The sequence below is a fragment of the Drosophila serrata genome, unplaced genomic scaffold (assembly GCF_035046125.1).
Source record: "Drosophila serrata isolate PLE 108 unplaced genomic scaffold, ASM3504612v1 contig_376, whole genome shotgun sequence".
Lineage (NCBI taxonomy): Eukaryota > Metazoa > Arthropoda > Insecta > Diptera > Drosophilidae > Drosophila > Drosophila serrata.
In genome coordinates this window covers 2986797-3005417 of record NW_028257274.1, presented here as the reverse complement: position 1 = coordinate 3005417, position 18621 = coordinate 2986797, and the positions used below count along the sequence as shown (strand labels likewise).

At 36.8% G+C, this 18621-nt stretch overlaps 1 protein-coding gene across 38 annotated transcripts in view; it reads right to left on the bottom strand.

The window, feature by feature from the left end:
• heph (polypyrimidine tract-binding protein 1 heph) overlaps positions 1-18621 on the bottom strand; it is a 199905-nt gene that overhangs the window by 148576 nt on the left and 32708 nt on the right. For 7 of the 38 annotated variants that reach the window (XM_086839754.1, XM_086839755.1, XM_086839756.1 and 4 more), the window contains exons 3-4: positions 16399-16463; positions 11133-11162 (exon numbers count right to left, since the gene is read on the bottom strand). The exons of 24 other annotated variants lie outside the window; for them this stretch is intronic. In XM_086839754.1, the coding sequence (XP_086695880.1) occupies positions 11133-11162; positions 16399-16410 (42 nt within the window). In that variant the 5' untranslated portion in view covers positions 16411-16463. The remainder of the gene's footprint in view (positions 1-11132; positions 11163-16398; positions 16464-18621) is intronic. 7 more of the 38 variants (XM_086839758.1, XM_086839775.1, XM_086839788.1 and 4 more) reach the window with 1 other exon arrangement.

Below are 18621 nucleotides of genomic sequence, written 5' to 3'. Positions count from 1 at the left end.
TCCCTGTCATCACTGCGAAAAGAAGCTCTTGATGGAGGGGCAGGTGCGAATAATAGTCTGCATTTGTGAGCCATGCATTTTTGATGTACGAATTGGAGGCGGGATGTGGTGTAAGTGTGTGTTTTTGCGGTTGTGTGGGCGTGTCTGGGGACTTAGCGGGATCCATGCAGCGCCTAAAACTATGCAACGCACAAGCAAATGTGTTGAAAATCCTTTTCTGTTAAGGATTTGCCTCGTTGGTGTTGTTGTTGCTGCGGCAGCCCTTTGTTGTTAGTGTTGAAGGCTTTTGTTGGCTCAGACACACACACTCTCTATGTGTGTGTGTGTTCTGGGTGAAAGTGCATGTGTGCGGTTTTGTGCCGCATCAAATTGCATTAGTGTTGAAAGCAGCAGACCAAAAAAGGAGGCAGCGAGAAAAGCATAGAAAATCCAGTCTCAGTCTCAGTTCGTCTCTTTTTCTCTACCCCCAACTGCTGTCGCTGTCTCATCTCCTTCTCTTCTATCCCTTTCCAGTTCTCAGTTCTCAGTTCTCTGGCTCATCGTCCTTTGTTTGCTTTACATCAGGACATTGTCAACGGATTTCGCCTTTTTGCATTCTGATCTGATCTACCACTCACGTCCTAAAACCAGCGCATCGCCTTTATTTGCCTGGTTGACGGGGAAAGGCAAACCACCACTTTTCTAGCGGGTGGGTGAGGGGGGTTTAGGGACAGAGTGTGTGTGAAACGGGTGTAATACAGCTACTTTCGCCTGGCTTTGGCTAAGCCTCCTCCAGATGGCAAAGGCGGCTCAGTTGGTGCCTGCAAGTTGCAAGTTTCCATCACTGAGCGAAAATAAAACGAAATAACATAACATTGGTGTAGCCTTCTCTCGCTCTCTCTTCCACGCTTTACCTACAAAGTACAAGCAAAGGGATCGAGAGAGTCCTGCACTCTGTCAGAGCTTCGCTTAAGAGAGAATGAAAGAGGGAAGCAAGGAATCCCGTCTCTTTTACAAGAGAGGAGTGAGAAGAGCTCTTTTAAGTTTAGTTTGGTAGGCTAAATAACCACTAATTACCCATCTGATGTATAAAGTATTAACTCCACTAATTGAAACCAAAATTTCTCACTGTGCTTTGACCCTCTGCAAGTTGCATTCCATATTCTGCATGCGAAATCCAAGCAGACTCCCCCTAAATTTGGCCAGCAGAAGCAACTACATCATTCATCATTTAGCATTCGTCGCAGCGACTCAGTTGGCACACACAGATTGTGTGTTGGGGGTGTGAGTGTTAGTCTCTGTGTGTAATTAAAAATGTCAAGGCAGAAATGGGAGTGGGATTGGGTTTGTGCTTAGGTTTTGGGGGTTTACGTTCAGGTGTTGGACATGCAATCACAGGTGCCTGCTCACAAGCAATCCGATTCCGCTTGCAAATGAGGCGCAGGAGTTCCAACAAACCGAAATGGAAGCTGCAATTGCAACGATAAGTTCGGTCTTCTAATTCAATTCAAGATGTTTCGTATTTTTTTTTTCTTTTATTCGGGTGGGGCGGGGGGGAAAATGGAAAATGAACCAAGACACACAACTCACAAAAGAATTGTTATGGGTTTTTCTTTTGTCTCATTTTCATTACACTCAGCTTCAATCATTTTCATCTGCCAGCCAGGCTCATACCGTAGTACTCACAATCATTTTCTGAAATCTACACCCAAAACAACCTAGACGTATACGTAAAATTCAACTTGGCCAGCCAGGCAGTACCGCCGACTGCAGACAAACATTTTTCGCAAATTAAATGAAAACACCTGATGATATTCGAAGCAATAACTTCCAACGAATGTTGCGTTTCTCCTCTTCTGCAGATTTTCCTTTCTTTTTCTCGGGGAAATAAGTGAAAGAAAATATTCCCTCTTTTTATATTAAAAAATGAAAAATAAATTATAATTTAAAACAATATTTCTTTGTTATGGATTATGTAAATAATTGTCTTTTTTAGAACTCTGAAACTATTATTAATGGTAATTTTGATATAACTATATTTGCAAAGGAATATATTTAAATAAATTTTTTTCTACTTAGATCTAATAAAATTTCATATATTATTTGTATTATTATTTATGTACAAGCTGGGGTATTTCTAACTTCGAGTTCCCAAAACATCATCATCTGGTAAATCATCCCATTTTGGCCACAATTTTTTCGCAATTTGTTAGTCGGAAAAAACAAAAACCAACAAAGTAGAAATGCAAAAGGAAGACACAACCAAAAACCTCACAGAAAACATAAAAACACAAAAGCAAAGGCAGGCCAAACAAATGGTCGCCACGTTCTCTCTCTCTCTATCATCCAGATAAAAAGTATTTTGAAACAAAAACCGAAAAGATTTTTACAAAATTAGTGTGCTTAGACTGCCAGATCTATATTAAAGAGTTGGATTTTTAAGGCCTTGGATTGTGCGACTGCGCAAAAGGCTAAAGTAACAAAAAATCTTATAATAAAGACAAAGGCATCAAAAGAGGCCCATATTTTGAGCACTATTGTTATTAATTTTATTGTTTGTCTACTAATAAATGATCTTTATTATAGTTTGAAATTGAAGGCTTGAACAAAAAACCTGAAAATACTTGGAAAAAATAAATAACAACAGTGGGACCAAAAACTAAAAAAAAAACTGAAGGGGATCAAGTGCTGTTTTTTCTCAACTCTACCATTTTTGGGATTCATCCAGCAGTGAATTGTTCTAGAAATTAATAACGTAAACTGTTTAAGGCTTTGGCATAAATCGGTTGAACAATTCAGTACAGTACAGAGCAAAAATATAAGGCTTACGATAAGAATATATTAAAAAAAACATGGAATTGGATTTCACATCAAAAGTACTTCCGATTTTTAATTGTTTGCTTAATTAATCCTTTTTAAAATTGCATTTAAATAAAAGAACTAATAACTAAAAGTTAAGCTTTGCTTATAGCTATGAAACTTTGTGTCTATCTATGAGATACACCATTTTCGGTCTTTGCAGATCCTTTTACGTAGACAGCTAGCAACTTTGGTTATTAATAATTTTTAGTAAAGCCTGCGTAATGAGGGTCTTGGCCTCTGAGAACTTTTTGCTGTCTCCGTTTTTGGTTTTCTCTCCTTGTTTAATTGTGGGTTTATTTTTTTGTTTATTGTTTATTTTTTTTTGTTTTGTTTTTGTTTTGGTCAAGTCGGGCAACGAGTGTTAATGACATCTGAAGAACATGAACGAGTTTTCGGAACAGGGGGCCTGTGTGCGAGTGACTCTTTTCGGTCTTTCTGTCGGGCGTTGAAAAATGTTTGTGCATGAGAAATTGCCTCGCTGCAGTAGACACATAAATTCCCATTTAGCAACGTCAAATTAATGACTTCAAAAAGGCCCCAAAGTTAGACCCACTCTAGTTGTTTGTTTTTTCCCCCCGCCAGTAGAGATTTTGCTTGGCCACAGCTGATCGCAAAACTTACACACAGGTGATGAGCTCACCTGTTGTGTGGTGTGTGTGTGTGGAAGTGGAAAAACTTGTCCAACTACTTTTAACCGGCTGCCGGCCGGCATATAAAAACACCAACAACTACAACAACAAGACTCTCTAGCACACTTACAACGTGCTACAGACAGAGACAACACAACAACCACAAGCTGCCACTGAATGAAATTATATAACAACTATTATCATGATAATGTCGTTGTCGTCGTCGGTGTCGTTGGGGGCAATTTGTATGTTAGTTTTTCAAGCGAATTTCGGGGGGCTGGGCTTTATCGTCTAAGCCATGTGAAACTTTTAAGGCTTCTTGTGTCTGCCGGCTTGAAGGAAACGAAACTTGTTCACTTGCTTTTTTGGCGGTTCTTTTTTTTATGGGGTTTTTCCTGGTAGGTTAGCAACAAGCGGATGTACTTGTCCTGCAGTGTTTTACGCTATATCTGTCAGTGTTCAGTTTAGTTCTTCACTTTAAGTGAGTTGATTTATATAAAAAGAAACAAATGTTACCCAGGAATTAAGCAGGGTAAAGAATAAATAGATGCTTAAATAGCATGTAAATAATAGAAAAGCTTTTAAATAATTTGTACTACTCTTAAGTGATTTATGGCATTTTTAATACCAAGGCTTAAATTGTAATAGCTTTTAAAAACAATTCACCAACACCTTCTTCCATAAAACATATTAAACTTGTATGAAAAACATAAATAGATATTTCTTGAATGCTGATAAAAACTCTTTGAAAAGTTTCAACAAAACAGTAGCCTAGGAATAAATTATTTTGCGAACATAAATGCTTAAAGATCGTTAAAAAAAAAACGCCATAAAAGTGGCACTTTAACAACTCTCAACGATGTTAACAAATTCTTTATAATTAAAACAATAAATATACTCATGAATAAATTAGGTTTTATACCAGGTTTTTCTTCATTTCAACAGTTTGTTAAAAAACTGAATCATCTGTAAAAAAAAAACAAATCTTATTGTTTTTTCCATTAAGCAAATACAATGACCAACTGGCCGTTGAATGCAAATTGTAAAAGAAGCGTAATCATGTTTAATGTCTGATTAGCATGCGACTATTAATAGAGGCAAGTCGATGGGGAATCGAGAAAGAGAGACAGACAGGTCTAAGTGAATTTTGCGGCACGTAGAATCACCTGAGGTGGCCCTTGGGCCCTAAAACTCTACCGGAGATGGATGATGACACTTGGGTCGTGCTCCTCTCCATCTCCTCAAAGAGCCTCACACAATAATTAGCAAGGTAATCACGTGCAAGTAGCTGGCTTTTGGGCTGCGGGTTTAGCAGCTGCCAATTTCAATTAAAGCCAAGAAAGCTTGGCTGGCCTGGCCCTGGTCCGGGCCTGTTGGCCACAAGCAGCTCCCTGGACGCGGGCTTTTAAATGAGCGCCGTGACTAATTACAAATTAAATTGACAGAAAACGTGTTTAACCTGGCTGCATTTTCACGTTCTACATAATTTATGAGTCAGCCCTTTTTGGCGGGGGATAGCCAGAACAAAAGACATACCGAGGCCAGGACCTTTTTGGTGATCAAAACACCTTGCCACAGGTCGACTGAATGGGTCAGCTGCAGGTGTAACTCTGTTGGATGGCTAAGCCCTATGGCTTTTGGCCTTCCAGTTTGCCAGCTACCCGTAGTTGCAACAAGTTAAGCCGGCGTTGACGTGTTGAATGGTCAGCGTTTTAGTTGTTGCACCTTTGACATCCTGCACAAATACACGTGCAACGTGTGAAAGCTGCAAGCAGCTTAGTCCTTGCCACGCACAGATATAAGCAATTAGTTGGCCGGCTTTTCTCTCTCTCTCTCATCTATATATCTTTTAATATTTTCATTTCTTTACAAGCTGAAACTTAATTCCCTTCATTTACAGCTTAACCAGAAGCATTCTGAATGGTAAATATATAAGTTTAGTCTATATAAGTATCGAATTGTGACTGGATCATTAATTGGGGAAATTCAGTTGCAGGGCTTTTAAACATTTTCCATTGAGTTTCATTGTATGTATTTGTATTTCTTTTTCATTCAAAATTTGAGTGTTTTTCCTAGACCTTTCTAAGATGGGTAACCGTTTTATTGAACAATCGAAGTGACAGTTTGCCGATTGCTCGCAAAGTACAAGCAATGCAGCGTTCTCACTCAGTAGTAAAAGGAGAAGCTCTTGAAGTACCAACTTTGGCATTTATTACAAGACCTTTTATTATAAGAACATTCTTTTTAAGAGCATTTAGTATAACAGAATTTTGTTACACTTTAATTAATATTTTACTTGTTTAAAAAATGGGAAAGAAAAACTCATATTCTTAAGATCTTATTAACTTTCTATAACAGAAACTGGGAAACTGCATGGAAAATTCTTATTTGCATAAACATTATTAAATATCTTTTATTTAGTTTTTACTTTACTTGACTAAATATTTATTTTGTTGCATTCTGGCTGTCTGTGTCCATGTACTAAGTTAATAATAACCTATATTCCTAATAAAGCTGCCGTGGAAAAAATTCTGCCAACTAAACCCTTCCATGCACACACATAAACAGAATTCAGGTAAAATCAGAACAGACAGCTAGCTAGTTGGGCCAACACGGAAAATGTTGCTGCTGCACAAAATTGGTTATACGCCCAAGTTTGAAACGCCTCCGACAGCTTTTCTGCTCTCTCCATAGAGAGAGAGTGTATGTGTGTGCTGGGGACGTCGTATAGTTTTAATTAATTTAATTTCACGCTCATAAAATGCCAAACAATGTGAAAAACTCATGCACACACACGGGATGGAGGCAGGGAAAAGCGCGTAAGTTCAGACGGGATTTTGGATAGAGATCCGTTGGAAAAGTTATGAAGGCTTTAAAATTGTCCTGTCAGCGGGTCGTCCGCCTGCAAATGACAAGGAGTGTAATTAACACACTCACACACCCACACCCACACCCACACACACACACAGTTTATCAACTAAATTTGTCATAATTGAATTGCAACGGAAATATACTGTTGGAAAAGGGGGACTTTTCAGATGTCAGACTTCTTCAATATATTTGCTTTTAAATTGAGATCGAATCGCATTACAGAGATCGACAGCAATTGAAGGCACTTAGCGTGTATATCCGTGTCACTTTGAATCAGCAAAGTAATCAAAATTAAATGGCTCTTGAAATAATATTAAATGCGGATTACTTAACTTGACTGACTGCCTTTCTGGGTTGCCACATGCCCACATGAAGGGAAATCCGCAAGTAACTGCGAAATCTAACCGCAGAATGTGGCAAGTGGCAAGCCGCAGATTGCAGTGACATATAAAGCTAATGAATTGGTCACCAATTTAGAAATCAAAAGGTTCTATAGAACTCATGCGAGTTTGTCAAGCAAAAATAATGTTCTACGCTCTAATAACATTAATCATTATTACTTCAAGCATAACTTGAGGGAGCTCTTCTTTTAATATTTCTTTCAAGAATTTTCTCGCTTAGATTTCCTCACTTTAAGTTCTAAACTCGACAGGAAATTAGTAATCGTGTTAAAAGTAATTCAAAAACACATGCTTTTAATTAAGGGAGTTGAGTCAGAAGCTATAACAGCTGCAGATGGAAGAAAGATTCGTCGTTGTAGCCTCAAGATATATACATCATGGAATTTTACAAGGTTTTTCGTATTCCCCAGATTTGTTTACTCTCTAGTATTTTCATTTTCTGATGGTTTGGGGAATATGTTTCGTATTTAGATGGCTAATGTTTTGGTCTACTGAATCGCATAATAAACACGAACATGGAAATCAACACGAACTGCAAATCACCAGGCATTAGACATTACCTTTCTTTTTTTTTGTTATTTCAACAGAACCCTCAAAAGCGTCTCTCATATTCCATTTGACGAAAAGATCTTGTGAATAAGTTAGCTTCGGTATTTTGAGGATTGTGCAATTTTCAATTCCTTGGAATCTCTGATGATCAAATGTTGATGTCTAGCTCATGCATAAATATTTAGCTGACGAAGATCGGTCTCCTTGTGAATGTGAGCTCTGGAAATGTATCTGTCTCAAAGTTTTGATGATCTGTCTCTGCTTTCAAGTGGTCTGTGTTTCGTTTATTTTTTTAAGCAGAATTTTTGGGCAGAATTTGTGTTGATTTTGAACGTTGAGAAAAATCGTAAATTAGGCGGGGGATAAATAAATTATTCACACTTCAAAGGGCAGGGTTTTATGTATTCCTCAAAACATATACAACTAATAACTTAGTTAGAGACTCTAATTAAATTGAAACTTGTTCTTAAAGAAATAAATGATTTCAAATGCTAATCCATAGACTTGCTTTCCTGGTAGCAGAAATGTTATTCCTACTGCTTCTTAGTATCATTTCAATTGTAATGTAATAAATCGCTCATTTTTACTTAATATATCAAAGTATATATACGTAAATCGATTGGAATTGTTAATTTCCACAATTGCTGTGACTAAATAATGACACCACGCCATATGATTTCTCTCAGTTGCCGTATCTCGAACCTCATTAAGGCAATTTTCCTATTAGCAAACGTTAGAATCTGAATTTTAAAAATTGTGTGGAAAACAGACAGTGGGAGTGGGATCTTTCGTTGGCATAATTTATAGTTTCTATTTGCGGTCAATTAAACATCCATCTTGGCTCGCTCTGATAACCCGAAGCGATGAGAGTCACACGGATATGAAGAGACGGCAGACAATGCATTTTGGCAGACGTCCAAGCAGAATGCAGAGAAATCCCCAGTATTCCCCAACTAAGTAGCTGTGGCCAAAGTGCCACCTGTTGGATATTGGATGCAAAAGTGACTTTGCCTTGGCCGTCTGTCAGTTGAGTTCCCTGGTTCCCTGGTACTCCACTCCACTCGCCTCCCGGAATTATCATCGCCATCCGTCAGGGCGGCAGTCGGAAGGCAGGCTGCCTGTCCCGGGCTTATATATGTATATATCTTCCCTTTGGTGGGACAATGCAGAGACATTTCTCTTGCATGGAACACTCAAGCTCACTAGGAAAATGCTACATTTTGGCTGGCAAATCACGCAAATGAAATGCACAAAATATGCGCCATTTATAACATGCTACGGACATCTCTGCCTGTCTCCCCCTTTGGTTACCACGCCCTGTGGCCTGTGGCAGCTTGTACGTGTGGCAGAGTTTGGCTAGAAATGTGGCAAAAATTATGAGCCAACAACAGGCAACAGGCCACAGGCTGACAGGCCACTTATGCACTGCAAATAATACTTAAATGCATACATATGCAGATTCAAATCTGAAGTTCTTAGTCAAGTAAAGATGCACTTGGATATATGGGAATATGGAGAGGAGGACTTGTCTAAATCTTAGTTGCTTAGTTGCTTTCTGAGCAAGATTTTTATTGGGAAGTGCTTCATTTTATATGTGGCCCTCCATTTTTAAATGCTTCAACCCTATCTAAGGATGTTTAATTCTGTAAAAGAGAAGCATTTAAATTTAAGAGATGCTTTGGCCTATTATGATTTTTTTTGTTGTACATAATCCAGAAGACAATTCTCCTTATTTATACTCTTGCAGGATCTTATAATTTCAGTTAGAAGCCTATAAAGCTATGAAGGAATCATTTCCGATCCAATAAATCATATATATTCTTGATCAGCATCAACAGGCGAATCTTTTAAGCCATGTCCGATAAATATTTTAATTTTTTCAAAATTTCCAACAATTTTATGATGTTAAATTGGTCAAAAAACTTGTCAAAAATTTTAATTAAAAAAAAAATTATATTGACTATGCAGATTAATTAGCCTAATAAAAACTAACATAGGACAGTTTACCGAATTGAAATTAAGCCTTTTTTGCCGTTATTATGAGTTTTTTAAAAACATGATTTGACGGAAAAAATTGCAACATAAAAATTTCGATAAATATCGGTTCAAAGAATGGTCTTTTAATTTTAGTTCCAGCTTGTAAGTCTGTAAAGAAGTTTTTCTTTAATTACCCTTAAATAATTTTTCAAATATTATTTACAGTGTGACCAAAGAAAACCAAAGACATTGCACACGCATTAAAGGCAGGGAGAAGCCGGCTGCCTTATATTATGCACCCCCACTCTACCTTTTTTTTTCGCTTTTCCAACCCCCCTTCCTTATACCTCACCAACCCCCCCCTGGCCACACTCAATTGCGCGCTAATTTAGCGCAGCTCGCACTTAATAATTTCTTTTCATAATTGAGTAAAAAGGCGAAACGGAGAGAGAGAGAAATAAAAGTGACGGAAAGCGAACCAGTGGGGCACAAAACAGCGACGCCACTGCAATTGAATAAGAGGGGCACAAATGGGCGGCGGTGAGGGAAATAAAGCCAATTTAGGGAGGGTTGAGCCTAAGATCGTCTCGGGATATTATATATAATATTCAAAAAATTATTTTAAATATTGTTAATAAATAAAACTTATTAAATGGAATATCAAAAATTGGAAAATATAAATTGCTGAAGAGATAGCAAGAGCTTTTTACATTTGGAATAATTTCTTTACTAACAAATAATATTCATCAATACTATATTATTATATTCACTATATTCTCCCTCATATTCTTCAATAAATTCTTTCAAATATTTTTCTATGTTCATCAAACTTTACTATCCCCCCTCGATGGATGTCATTTAAACTATCAACCATTGCACACACGCTGAGAAAGAAAAAAAAGAGAGAGACAACGCCATGACGCCTTGATTGAGCACAACAAGCAGCAGCGCACCCTGCTGCCCCCTTTCCTCTCCCCAACCCCCCCACAATTTTCCACCCATTCATTCATTTTCCTCTAAAGTCACGCAAAAGATTTATGACAACTACATTTTTGGATGAAAGGAGGCAATGCATACACTTCACTTTAATCCGTATAAAATTAACTTTGAAGTTGAAACAATTAAGGGCAGAAAATGCCAAGAAAATGTTGTCAAGATGTGAGGAAAACTGAGGAACAAAAAGACGAGCGTTAAGTAGGTGAAACCTAATAGAGCAAAAAACAGAAACAAAAGAAAAGTCTCAACCTAATAGATCGTTTATCTCTCTGCTCTTTGTGGCAAATGATATCTTAGACAAGTTGGAGGGCAAATTTGCTGGCAATTAATTTCCAATTGTGGGGCCTATTGATGACACTTTGAGCAACGACTTAATTGGGCATCGGTTATCCGCAAATACAAGGACAACAAAAGGACTCAAGACCCACACCTTCACACACACGCACACTTTGAGTTTGGGGAAAAAGACATTAGGAAAACATAATGCGTTTGTCGATTAATCAACTGTCCAAATAGAAGTAGTTAGGGTCGCTGCTTCCCTCGCTTTTTGCCTTTGCTTAACTAATTTATAGGATTTTTATCCTGAATGTGGGAACATGAGCGGGGGTGGCGTGATAATTGCACTATAAAAATGCGCAACTGGGAGAAAATAAATTAGGTCTTGTGTGGGTTTGGTTTTTTTTTTCATCGACGGGCGAAATAAATCTCAATTTATATGAAAATCGATTACGGTGCGCATTATTAATTATTTAAAAGGTTTCCACGGAAATGGCCAGGAAGTTGCTCTCTTTCTGCTTTTGCTGTTTACCATCATCCCCTCGAGGTAATTAATAAATAAATTAATGGCCAAAAATGATTTCCAACTTACGTTTTCTTTTTCGTCGTAGTGCAAACTTACCTGAAAGTAAAAGAGAGAGAGAGGGGGGAAAATGGAAAATTAAATTTCATTGTAAGTAAATGTTATTCGAGCATAAATTATGGGCGCATGTTGGAAAATGAAAATTGAAAATTCATAAAAAAAAAAAAATAAATAAATGTGGAAGATGGGGCATAAATCACCGGGGCAGGAATGTGCGAAAAAATTAATATCAATATGGTTTTTGTTGTTTGCTGGTTTTTTTCTTTGTTCAATTTATTAGTGTCAAAATGGCAACAAAAGGCGGACGGCAGGAGTATCCTTTGGTCGCAGGACAAAGCCAACAAATTTATCACGCAGCCCTTAACCATTCTTTTTTCCCTAAAAAAAACTGAAACACACACGTGAACTTGCAACAATGATAACTTGCCCCCAACCGTGTGTGTGTGTCTGTGTGGTGTCTTTGACTTGGCCATTGTGCGTCTTTTGGCCTCTTTTGTGTCTCATAAGTCATTTCGGCCAGCTCGAATAATTCATAATCGATTCTCAAAGGCGCTCAACGCGCCCTTCCCCCCCAAAAACTCACTACCCTTGGCTCCATTTCTCCACCACATTTCTCTGGAGACAAGTTCGTTAGGTTTTCTGGGCTAGGAATGGTCCTACATTTACTTATGAAAATCAAAGTGAGTCCTGGGGATTCACTGAAGGTGGAGGAGGAGGAGGACTCCAAGTTCGAATACCAAAAGTGGGGGTAATGGGCTGGAACAAGACAAACACGGCACGCTCGCTGAATTTCTATTAAGCCAAATAACTCAAAAGTAATTGCCCGAGCGTTGTCGAGGTAGCAATTGCACTCAGGCACTCTCGAGAGCCAAAACAGAGGAGCTTTTGGCCAGGCAGCGGCAACATCCTGCTATAGGGATCATCAATATGTGCACCTTAATGGATGCTTAAATAAATTATAACTTCAAATTGCGATTGCCAAAGCGTTCTCGCTGGTTCTTAGCCAGAGCCAAAAACTAACTCAAGTTGCGGCACGTACACAGCTAAATACATTACGCTCGACTGCAGTTGTGCGAAAATATTTACACGTGATTCCAAAAAAATTCCTCTCAACAAAATAAAAAAGTGAAGGGGGGAAAAATACAAGGAGACTAACTTCTCAGTTATTCTTTCGCCGATGCCACAAGTTGTGGTGGGAAAACAGATCATTAAAATTTTATTAGCTACAATGTTCACTGCAAAAAAGGAAAGCAGGACTTTTAAAAGCAAGTAAAGTAATAGTACAAGTTGAATAAAAACTATTTTAAATAGAAAAAACCTATTTAATATGCTCTAGTTTTGTAAATTGATTTATAGAAAGAAAGCTTTACCAAGTTAATATGACTTTCAAATCTAAATTGATATATCAAAACTACAGAAAGCAGTGAGGAATATTAACATTCTTTAATATTATTCTTCTATTTATTTATTTTGAGAATAAGATGTATAAATCTTGTTTTAAATCATTTTCCTGGCTTATTTTCCACCTGGATATCTGACTAATTGGCCTGCGCAAACGCAATTAGCGGACTGATGGGGCAAAACCAAAGGAGATGACCTCGCCGCTGGAGCTCCCTGATCTCCGGAGAGCTCTTTAAACAGGTTAGCAGCTGTTCTGAAGCAGAAAACAGGACGAAGAACAGGATGGAGAGCAGGATGGAGAGCAGGATGGGAAACAGGACGAGTAACAGAAGCGACCTCATTGCACTCGAGAGCGCAATCGTTTAGCGACGTGATGCAAGCCAAAGGAGTCAGAGGAGCCACGAGTGAAGAATCCAAAGGAGCCACCGAGAGGCGCCGCCGCTTGCATACAAATTGGCGCACGTGTGTGTGTGTGCAAGGTGGGAAGAATATTGTTGAAAGCCTTGCCACAGCACGCACACACACACACACACACACACACACACACACACACACACACACACACACACACACACACACACACACACACATACACACTGGGTCAAACGTGAGCCTTTCAAATGCTAAATGGACATTGCTTAATTCCATATTCCATGGCCCCAAGGAGGGGCACCACACACCATAGCTTGTGCAGCTCAGCTCAGGCATCATAATAGCTCATTATGTTGCTGCTGCTTCTATATAGCTGCCACTACTGCCTTCCAAAGTTCATTAGCTAAAAGGCCGTCAAAACCCATCATCAGGCCAAAATGCAACAAGATGGAGATTTTGGAGATTTAACCAAGAAATTGAGATTTCTTCAGGGAAAAATACAGAAAAATATCCCTCTGGTAACATAAAAAAATATATATAAAAAAGAAAGAGAAAGAAAAGCTAGAAATAAATACTCTTAAGACATTGAACTAACTTTTAGGTATTCATTAAATAAATATATCATACATAAGAACTGCTCTTTTATTTCTTTTAAATTCTTTCCAATTTAGTAAAGAAAATATATCCTACTCCTACCTAAGCATTCCTAATTTATTTCCTTAAATTTCTCTCTAATTAAAAAAAAAGAAAGAAACCCAATTAATAACCATAAAATGCCAAATTCAAATAGTTTTCCGCATAATTCACTCCACACAGGTGAGCCACATAATATACACGTTCTAAACCATATAAAACCATTTAATACATCATCAGAAATCATGGCAAATTAATTTGCCATCCCATCGCTTGGTTGGACATTGCCTCTTAGTTTATCAGACAACTATATCTCTCACACATTCACACACACTAACACTATTTTCTATATACCTTTCTATATGCACATATCAAATTTATTTTGTTTTTATTTCCACGTCGGGATTTATTTTTGGTACGGCGTCAAGAAGTGCATAACTTGGCCACGCTCCAACCAAACGAACCGATTCTAAACTCAACCCACGCCATCGCATAAGACAATATAGAATAAGTATATGGAATATTTCCTCGAGACATATTTAAAAAGGCATTTTTTATGAGCAACAAGTGTGAGATCAAGTGGACAAATAAGCCGCAGCCAAAAAGAAATATATATTTAATATTTTCTATTTCATTGAGCATGGAGAGACGGTGCGATACGAAACTATTAACCAAAATTAGGAAAAGAAATTTATCCATAGCTTTAAACAGAATAAATATTATTTTAATATAAATTATAGATAAAAGAACTCAAGAATTGAATAGTCAGGAACTCCTAAAATAAACCTAGATATTCTATTTGTATAAGTCACAAGCGATCAATATTCAGAACTTAAAACTAAGACATTCATATGAAATGAAACGCACTGTACCTTTAGTTTTTATTAATTTTCCCAACTCTCCTTAGAATTATGTATAGAGAATTTCTTATTTAAGACGGCGCCCCCTTTGAATTGATAATTTTTGTTAAAATCGCTCGAGATATTAGCCACTTTCTAGTTGGTCGCATTAATCTTCGATAAAGATTACCCTCAGGTTATTATGATCTTTAATATACACACACACACGGCTAAGTGTGTATACGTTGTTGTGGTGGCCATAAATCCATGCCATAATTATGGCACTAAAAATATACAATTTGTTGCATTGTTTATACACCACAACCGACAAAACTATGGCTACATCCATAAATTCCAATTTTGCTGCTGTTTCCGGTGATTTTGCAAAAATAAAACAAAAATTAAATATCAAAATCTAATTTCAGATATTTGGAGGCGAAAATTTTTGGGTTTTGTTTTCTCTTGAGGTTAATTTTTAAGTAGGTGGAAAGAGCTTTTGATCGTCTTACGACACAAATTTATAGTTGACATTTATAGTATGAGGAATAGATCTTTTGAAACATGTTCATTTATCTTTCTTCTGAGAAACCGCAAAATGATTCTATACAAAAATCTTGCTCAAGTGTTTGATATCACTTAAGTCAAATTTAATTGGTTGTTAATAAGGAAATTCAGGAAAATAAACTATAATTGAAAGGATTAAAGGATTTATTTATTTGTTTGTACTCATAAATATATTTTCAAATTATTTTAAAGCTGTAAAACAAACTCTAAACTATTGTTTTTCAACACGAAATCTCTTTTCTTAATGAAAAGGCATTATTTTTCCTATTTTTCCATTTCCTCAGTGATTGTTAACATATGGCGTGATAAATCGAGAGGATATACAGAGACTTTGGTCTGTTGAAGACGCGTGCTCCAAGATTGATGTCACGATATCGTGCTGGAGAAATGATTCACAATATATCAATCATCTATGCAAATTCCTCAAAAAACCACTCGTCGACTCTGACGATTCAATTAATAAAACATTACTAGCCGAGGCTATAACAGCAATGTTGGAAGGGAAGGAAAATGGGGATGAAAAATGGAAAAGCACATGGTCGTTAAAAACGTGAAAATGCAACCAACGACGGCATGTGATGGACAACATTCTGATCTCGAGCAGGCCTGCCATAAAAACCCAACATGAATTATATATACACACAATTTAAATTAAATGGCACGAGGCAGGCAGGCAGGAAGCAGAAGCAGAAGCCAAATTCATAAGTTTTCATTAGCGCCAAGATTTACACGGCAAAAGAGCCATTAAAATGTCCCTAACTATTGACTTATGACCGCCAAGAGGTCCGCATTAAGTCAGCCCCTCTGGCAGACACACACGCCCAATTATCTGGCATGAAAAAAGGAAATGGAATCGTAAAAACTTTATTTTTAGCTACTAGAATTTTAGAAGTCTTATTTAGTATGCATAAGAAATGCCTAGTTTAAGCCGCTTGAAGGCAGCACTTCAGCTAATGAACTAACTGAGCGTACACCGTGCGTATACGCAATATTTGAAAATTGAAACTTTATTTACTGTTAATAAAATACAATAGAAAATTCATTTATTTATCTATGGCACGCTGAGAAGAAATTGTAGAGCAAATATTTGCAATTCAATTGCAGCGCCAACAAAATGCACAATACATCGACAACGACAGCAGAAATCAAATTGAAATAAAATATATACATATATAAAAATATATCTGCCAACTTTAAGCAATGGCTGCCTGCTGCTGCTGCTGCTACTGCCATGAAAAATATTCTAGGAAACGGACTGACAGACCAATAATATTTATATTTTTTCCTATTCCAAGAACCAACAAAAAGAAATGTTTCAAATTCGATTTTGTATTTTAGGTCTCTGCTGTTGACACTGGAGCTGCATTTACAGCTGAATTGCTCTTAAGTCTACTCTTAGGATATTAGGTTTTAGTTATAAAATAAATAAATGTATATTGTATAGAAATTGATGTGTGTTCACTTACAGTTTGACTCATGCTAACAACTGTTTTTTTGCCCCCAGACAACAACCACAAAACAACAAACTTACCTAAAACGAAAAGAAAAGGTAAATAGAACATATTCTTTTGTGCTGGTTTAGAGCTTAAGGATATCCTTAGCCTATTTAAACACTACTTTATGGTTAAGGAAAATAGGGAAATTAGTCCAAAAGAAAAGAACAGAGGCCAGAGCAGATCATCATGCAAACTTCCGCTGCCAGCAGAACAATTGCCAAAAGCTCTTTTATTTTTTAATTTTTGTTTTGCAAACCACTGACCCTGTTTATATATTATTGTTTACTTCCAATTGTTTTCGCCTCTCGTTGTTATTCGAGACGCGTTTATTTACACAAGCACCAAGAAGCAGCAAGAATCTTTTTAAAATAGAGAACAAAACAGAGTATCTTGTGATAAATGCCGAAAGCCACAATAAATTTCTAGCAAGCAAATTAAGCAAAAAAAAATTAGTAGCAGAAGTATAAATAAGCAGGCTAATCGGTGCTTAAAACAATAGATCAATGCAATTAATTGTAAATAGAGTTAGGTGTGTAAATACAAACAAATCTAATTTTAACACAATGAAGAAAATGATTTGATGGAAAGTAAAGGGTTTTAAACATTAGTTTGAGTAGAAAGGAGATTAAATTAAAGTAATTTTACTCTCGCTCTCTCTTTCCTATAAGCTTTGCCTGTAAAGTACAAGCCCTAGTGAACGGGATAGTTCCTTTCCTGCCAAACTAAGAATTCAATTAAGATTATTTCTATAGTTTATAGTAATATTATAGAGCTATCTATTAAATGAATTTCCCCTAATCACTCAGTAAAAAATACGTAACCCAAATAAAGTGAGTCAGTACTATAATCAAATGAGTAAATATAAAATTCATTCACACAACTTTTCACTGGACAACACACAGAGTGGTAAAACGGAAATCTTTCCAAGCGTTTAATAGTGTGTGAAAAGGTAATTTGCATAAAACGCACACTACACACACACACACACAAACACACATCTGTATGTGCTAAACCTTTTCCCATGTGTTATTTACATTGTTGTTGCTGTGCTGTAATCGTTTCAATTGTTGTTGCCTCGTATCTTTGTTGCTAATAAATCGCTTATCTAATTTGTTGCTATTTACCTGCCTAGCTCGCTTTTGTTATTGTTGTCCAACGGCAAACACGAATATATATCATCAAAAAGACCACGCACACGAAGCTCTCCCCTCTACAAAATATATATACTGTCTCATCCTTATCTAAAAAGCCTAAGCTTTCACTTTAACACGCTCTTTTCCCATTAAACTGGCACACATTTAAAAATCTGTGCAAAATTTTATTGATTTTTATGAGCATTTAGGCGCGCCTAATGAACAAGGCACACTTCAACACACAACGAAATATTGCTACCATAAATTATAGATTTCATAAAAAGAACATTTTGATGAGATAAGAGGTTGAAAAAATGGGTAAAATCGAGAGTGATAGGGGAAAGAGCGGACATTTGATGTTGTCATCAAAGTTATTTAATATTGATTAGCAATGTTCCGAGAAAATCAAGGGGCTGATTTGTTATTGAGAGCTTAGTTCTTGAGAACATTTTGTAGGTTTTATAAATATATTTCTACAGAATTTAAGCAAAGAAATAATATTACAAAAATGTATTGTGAAATAATTGAATTTATAAAGAAAATCATATATATATCATATTAAAGGTAATTATCATATTAAAGGCAATTCCAAGTAGTACCAAAATGTTATAAATTGTAGAATTAATATCTTTTACTTCAAATAACAACTAATACTTTGGAACCTACAAAAAAATAAACATATGTACTTATATATATTACTACTTCTCCTTAACTTGGAACATATTTTTTCTAATCTTAGGTTCATTGACTGCTCAAGTGCAGGGGCTCTTCAACCCTCCAACAACTATTAGACAAGTCGCCTTCAAATGTCTTGTGTAAATATTTATTTATCTGCTTGTCTTGCCCATTTAGCACAAGATTTGCATATTTGATTCCATGACTAACATGGCCAAGCACATTGACATATCCCGGTAAAGACGAAGAATGGACCACACCGAAATAGTTTTGGGCCCAAAAAGCAGACAAAAGGGCCCGAGAACAACCAGAAGAACTAGTGATGCTGATGGGGAGATGAAAGGAGTAGTAGAAATTGGCCTCTGGCTGGCAGCATGCCCGATTT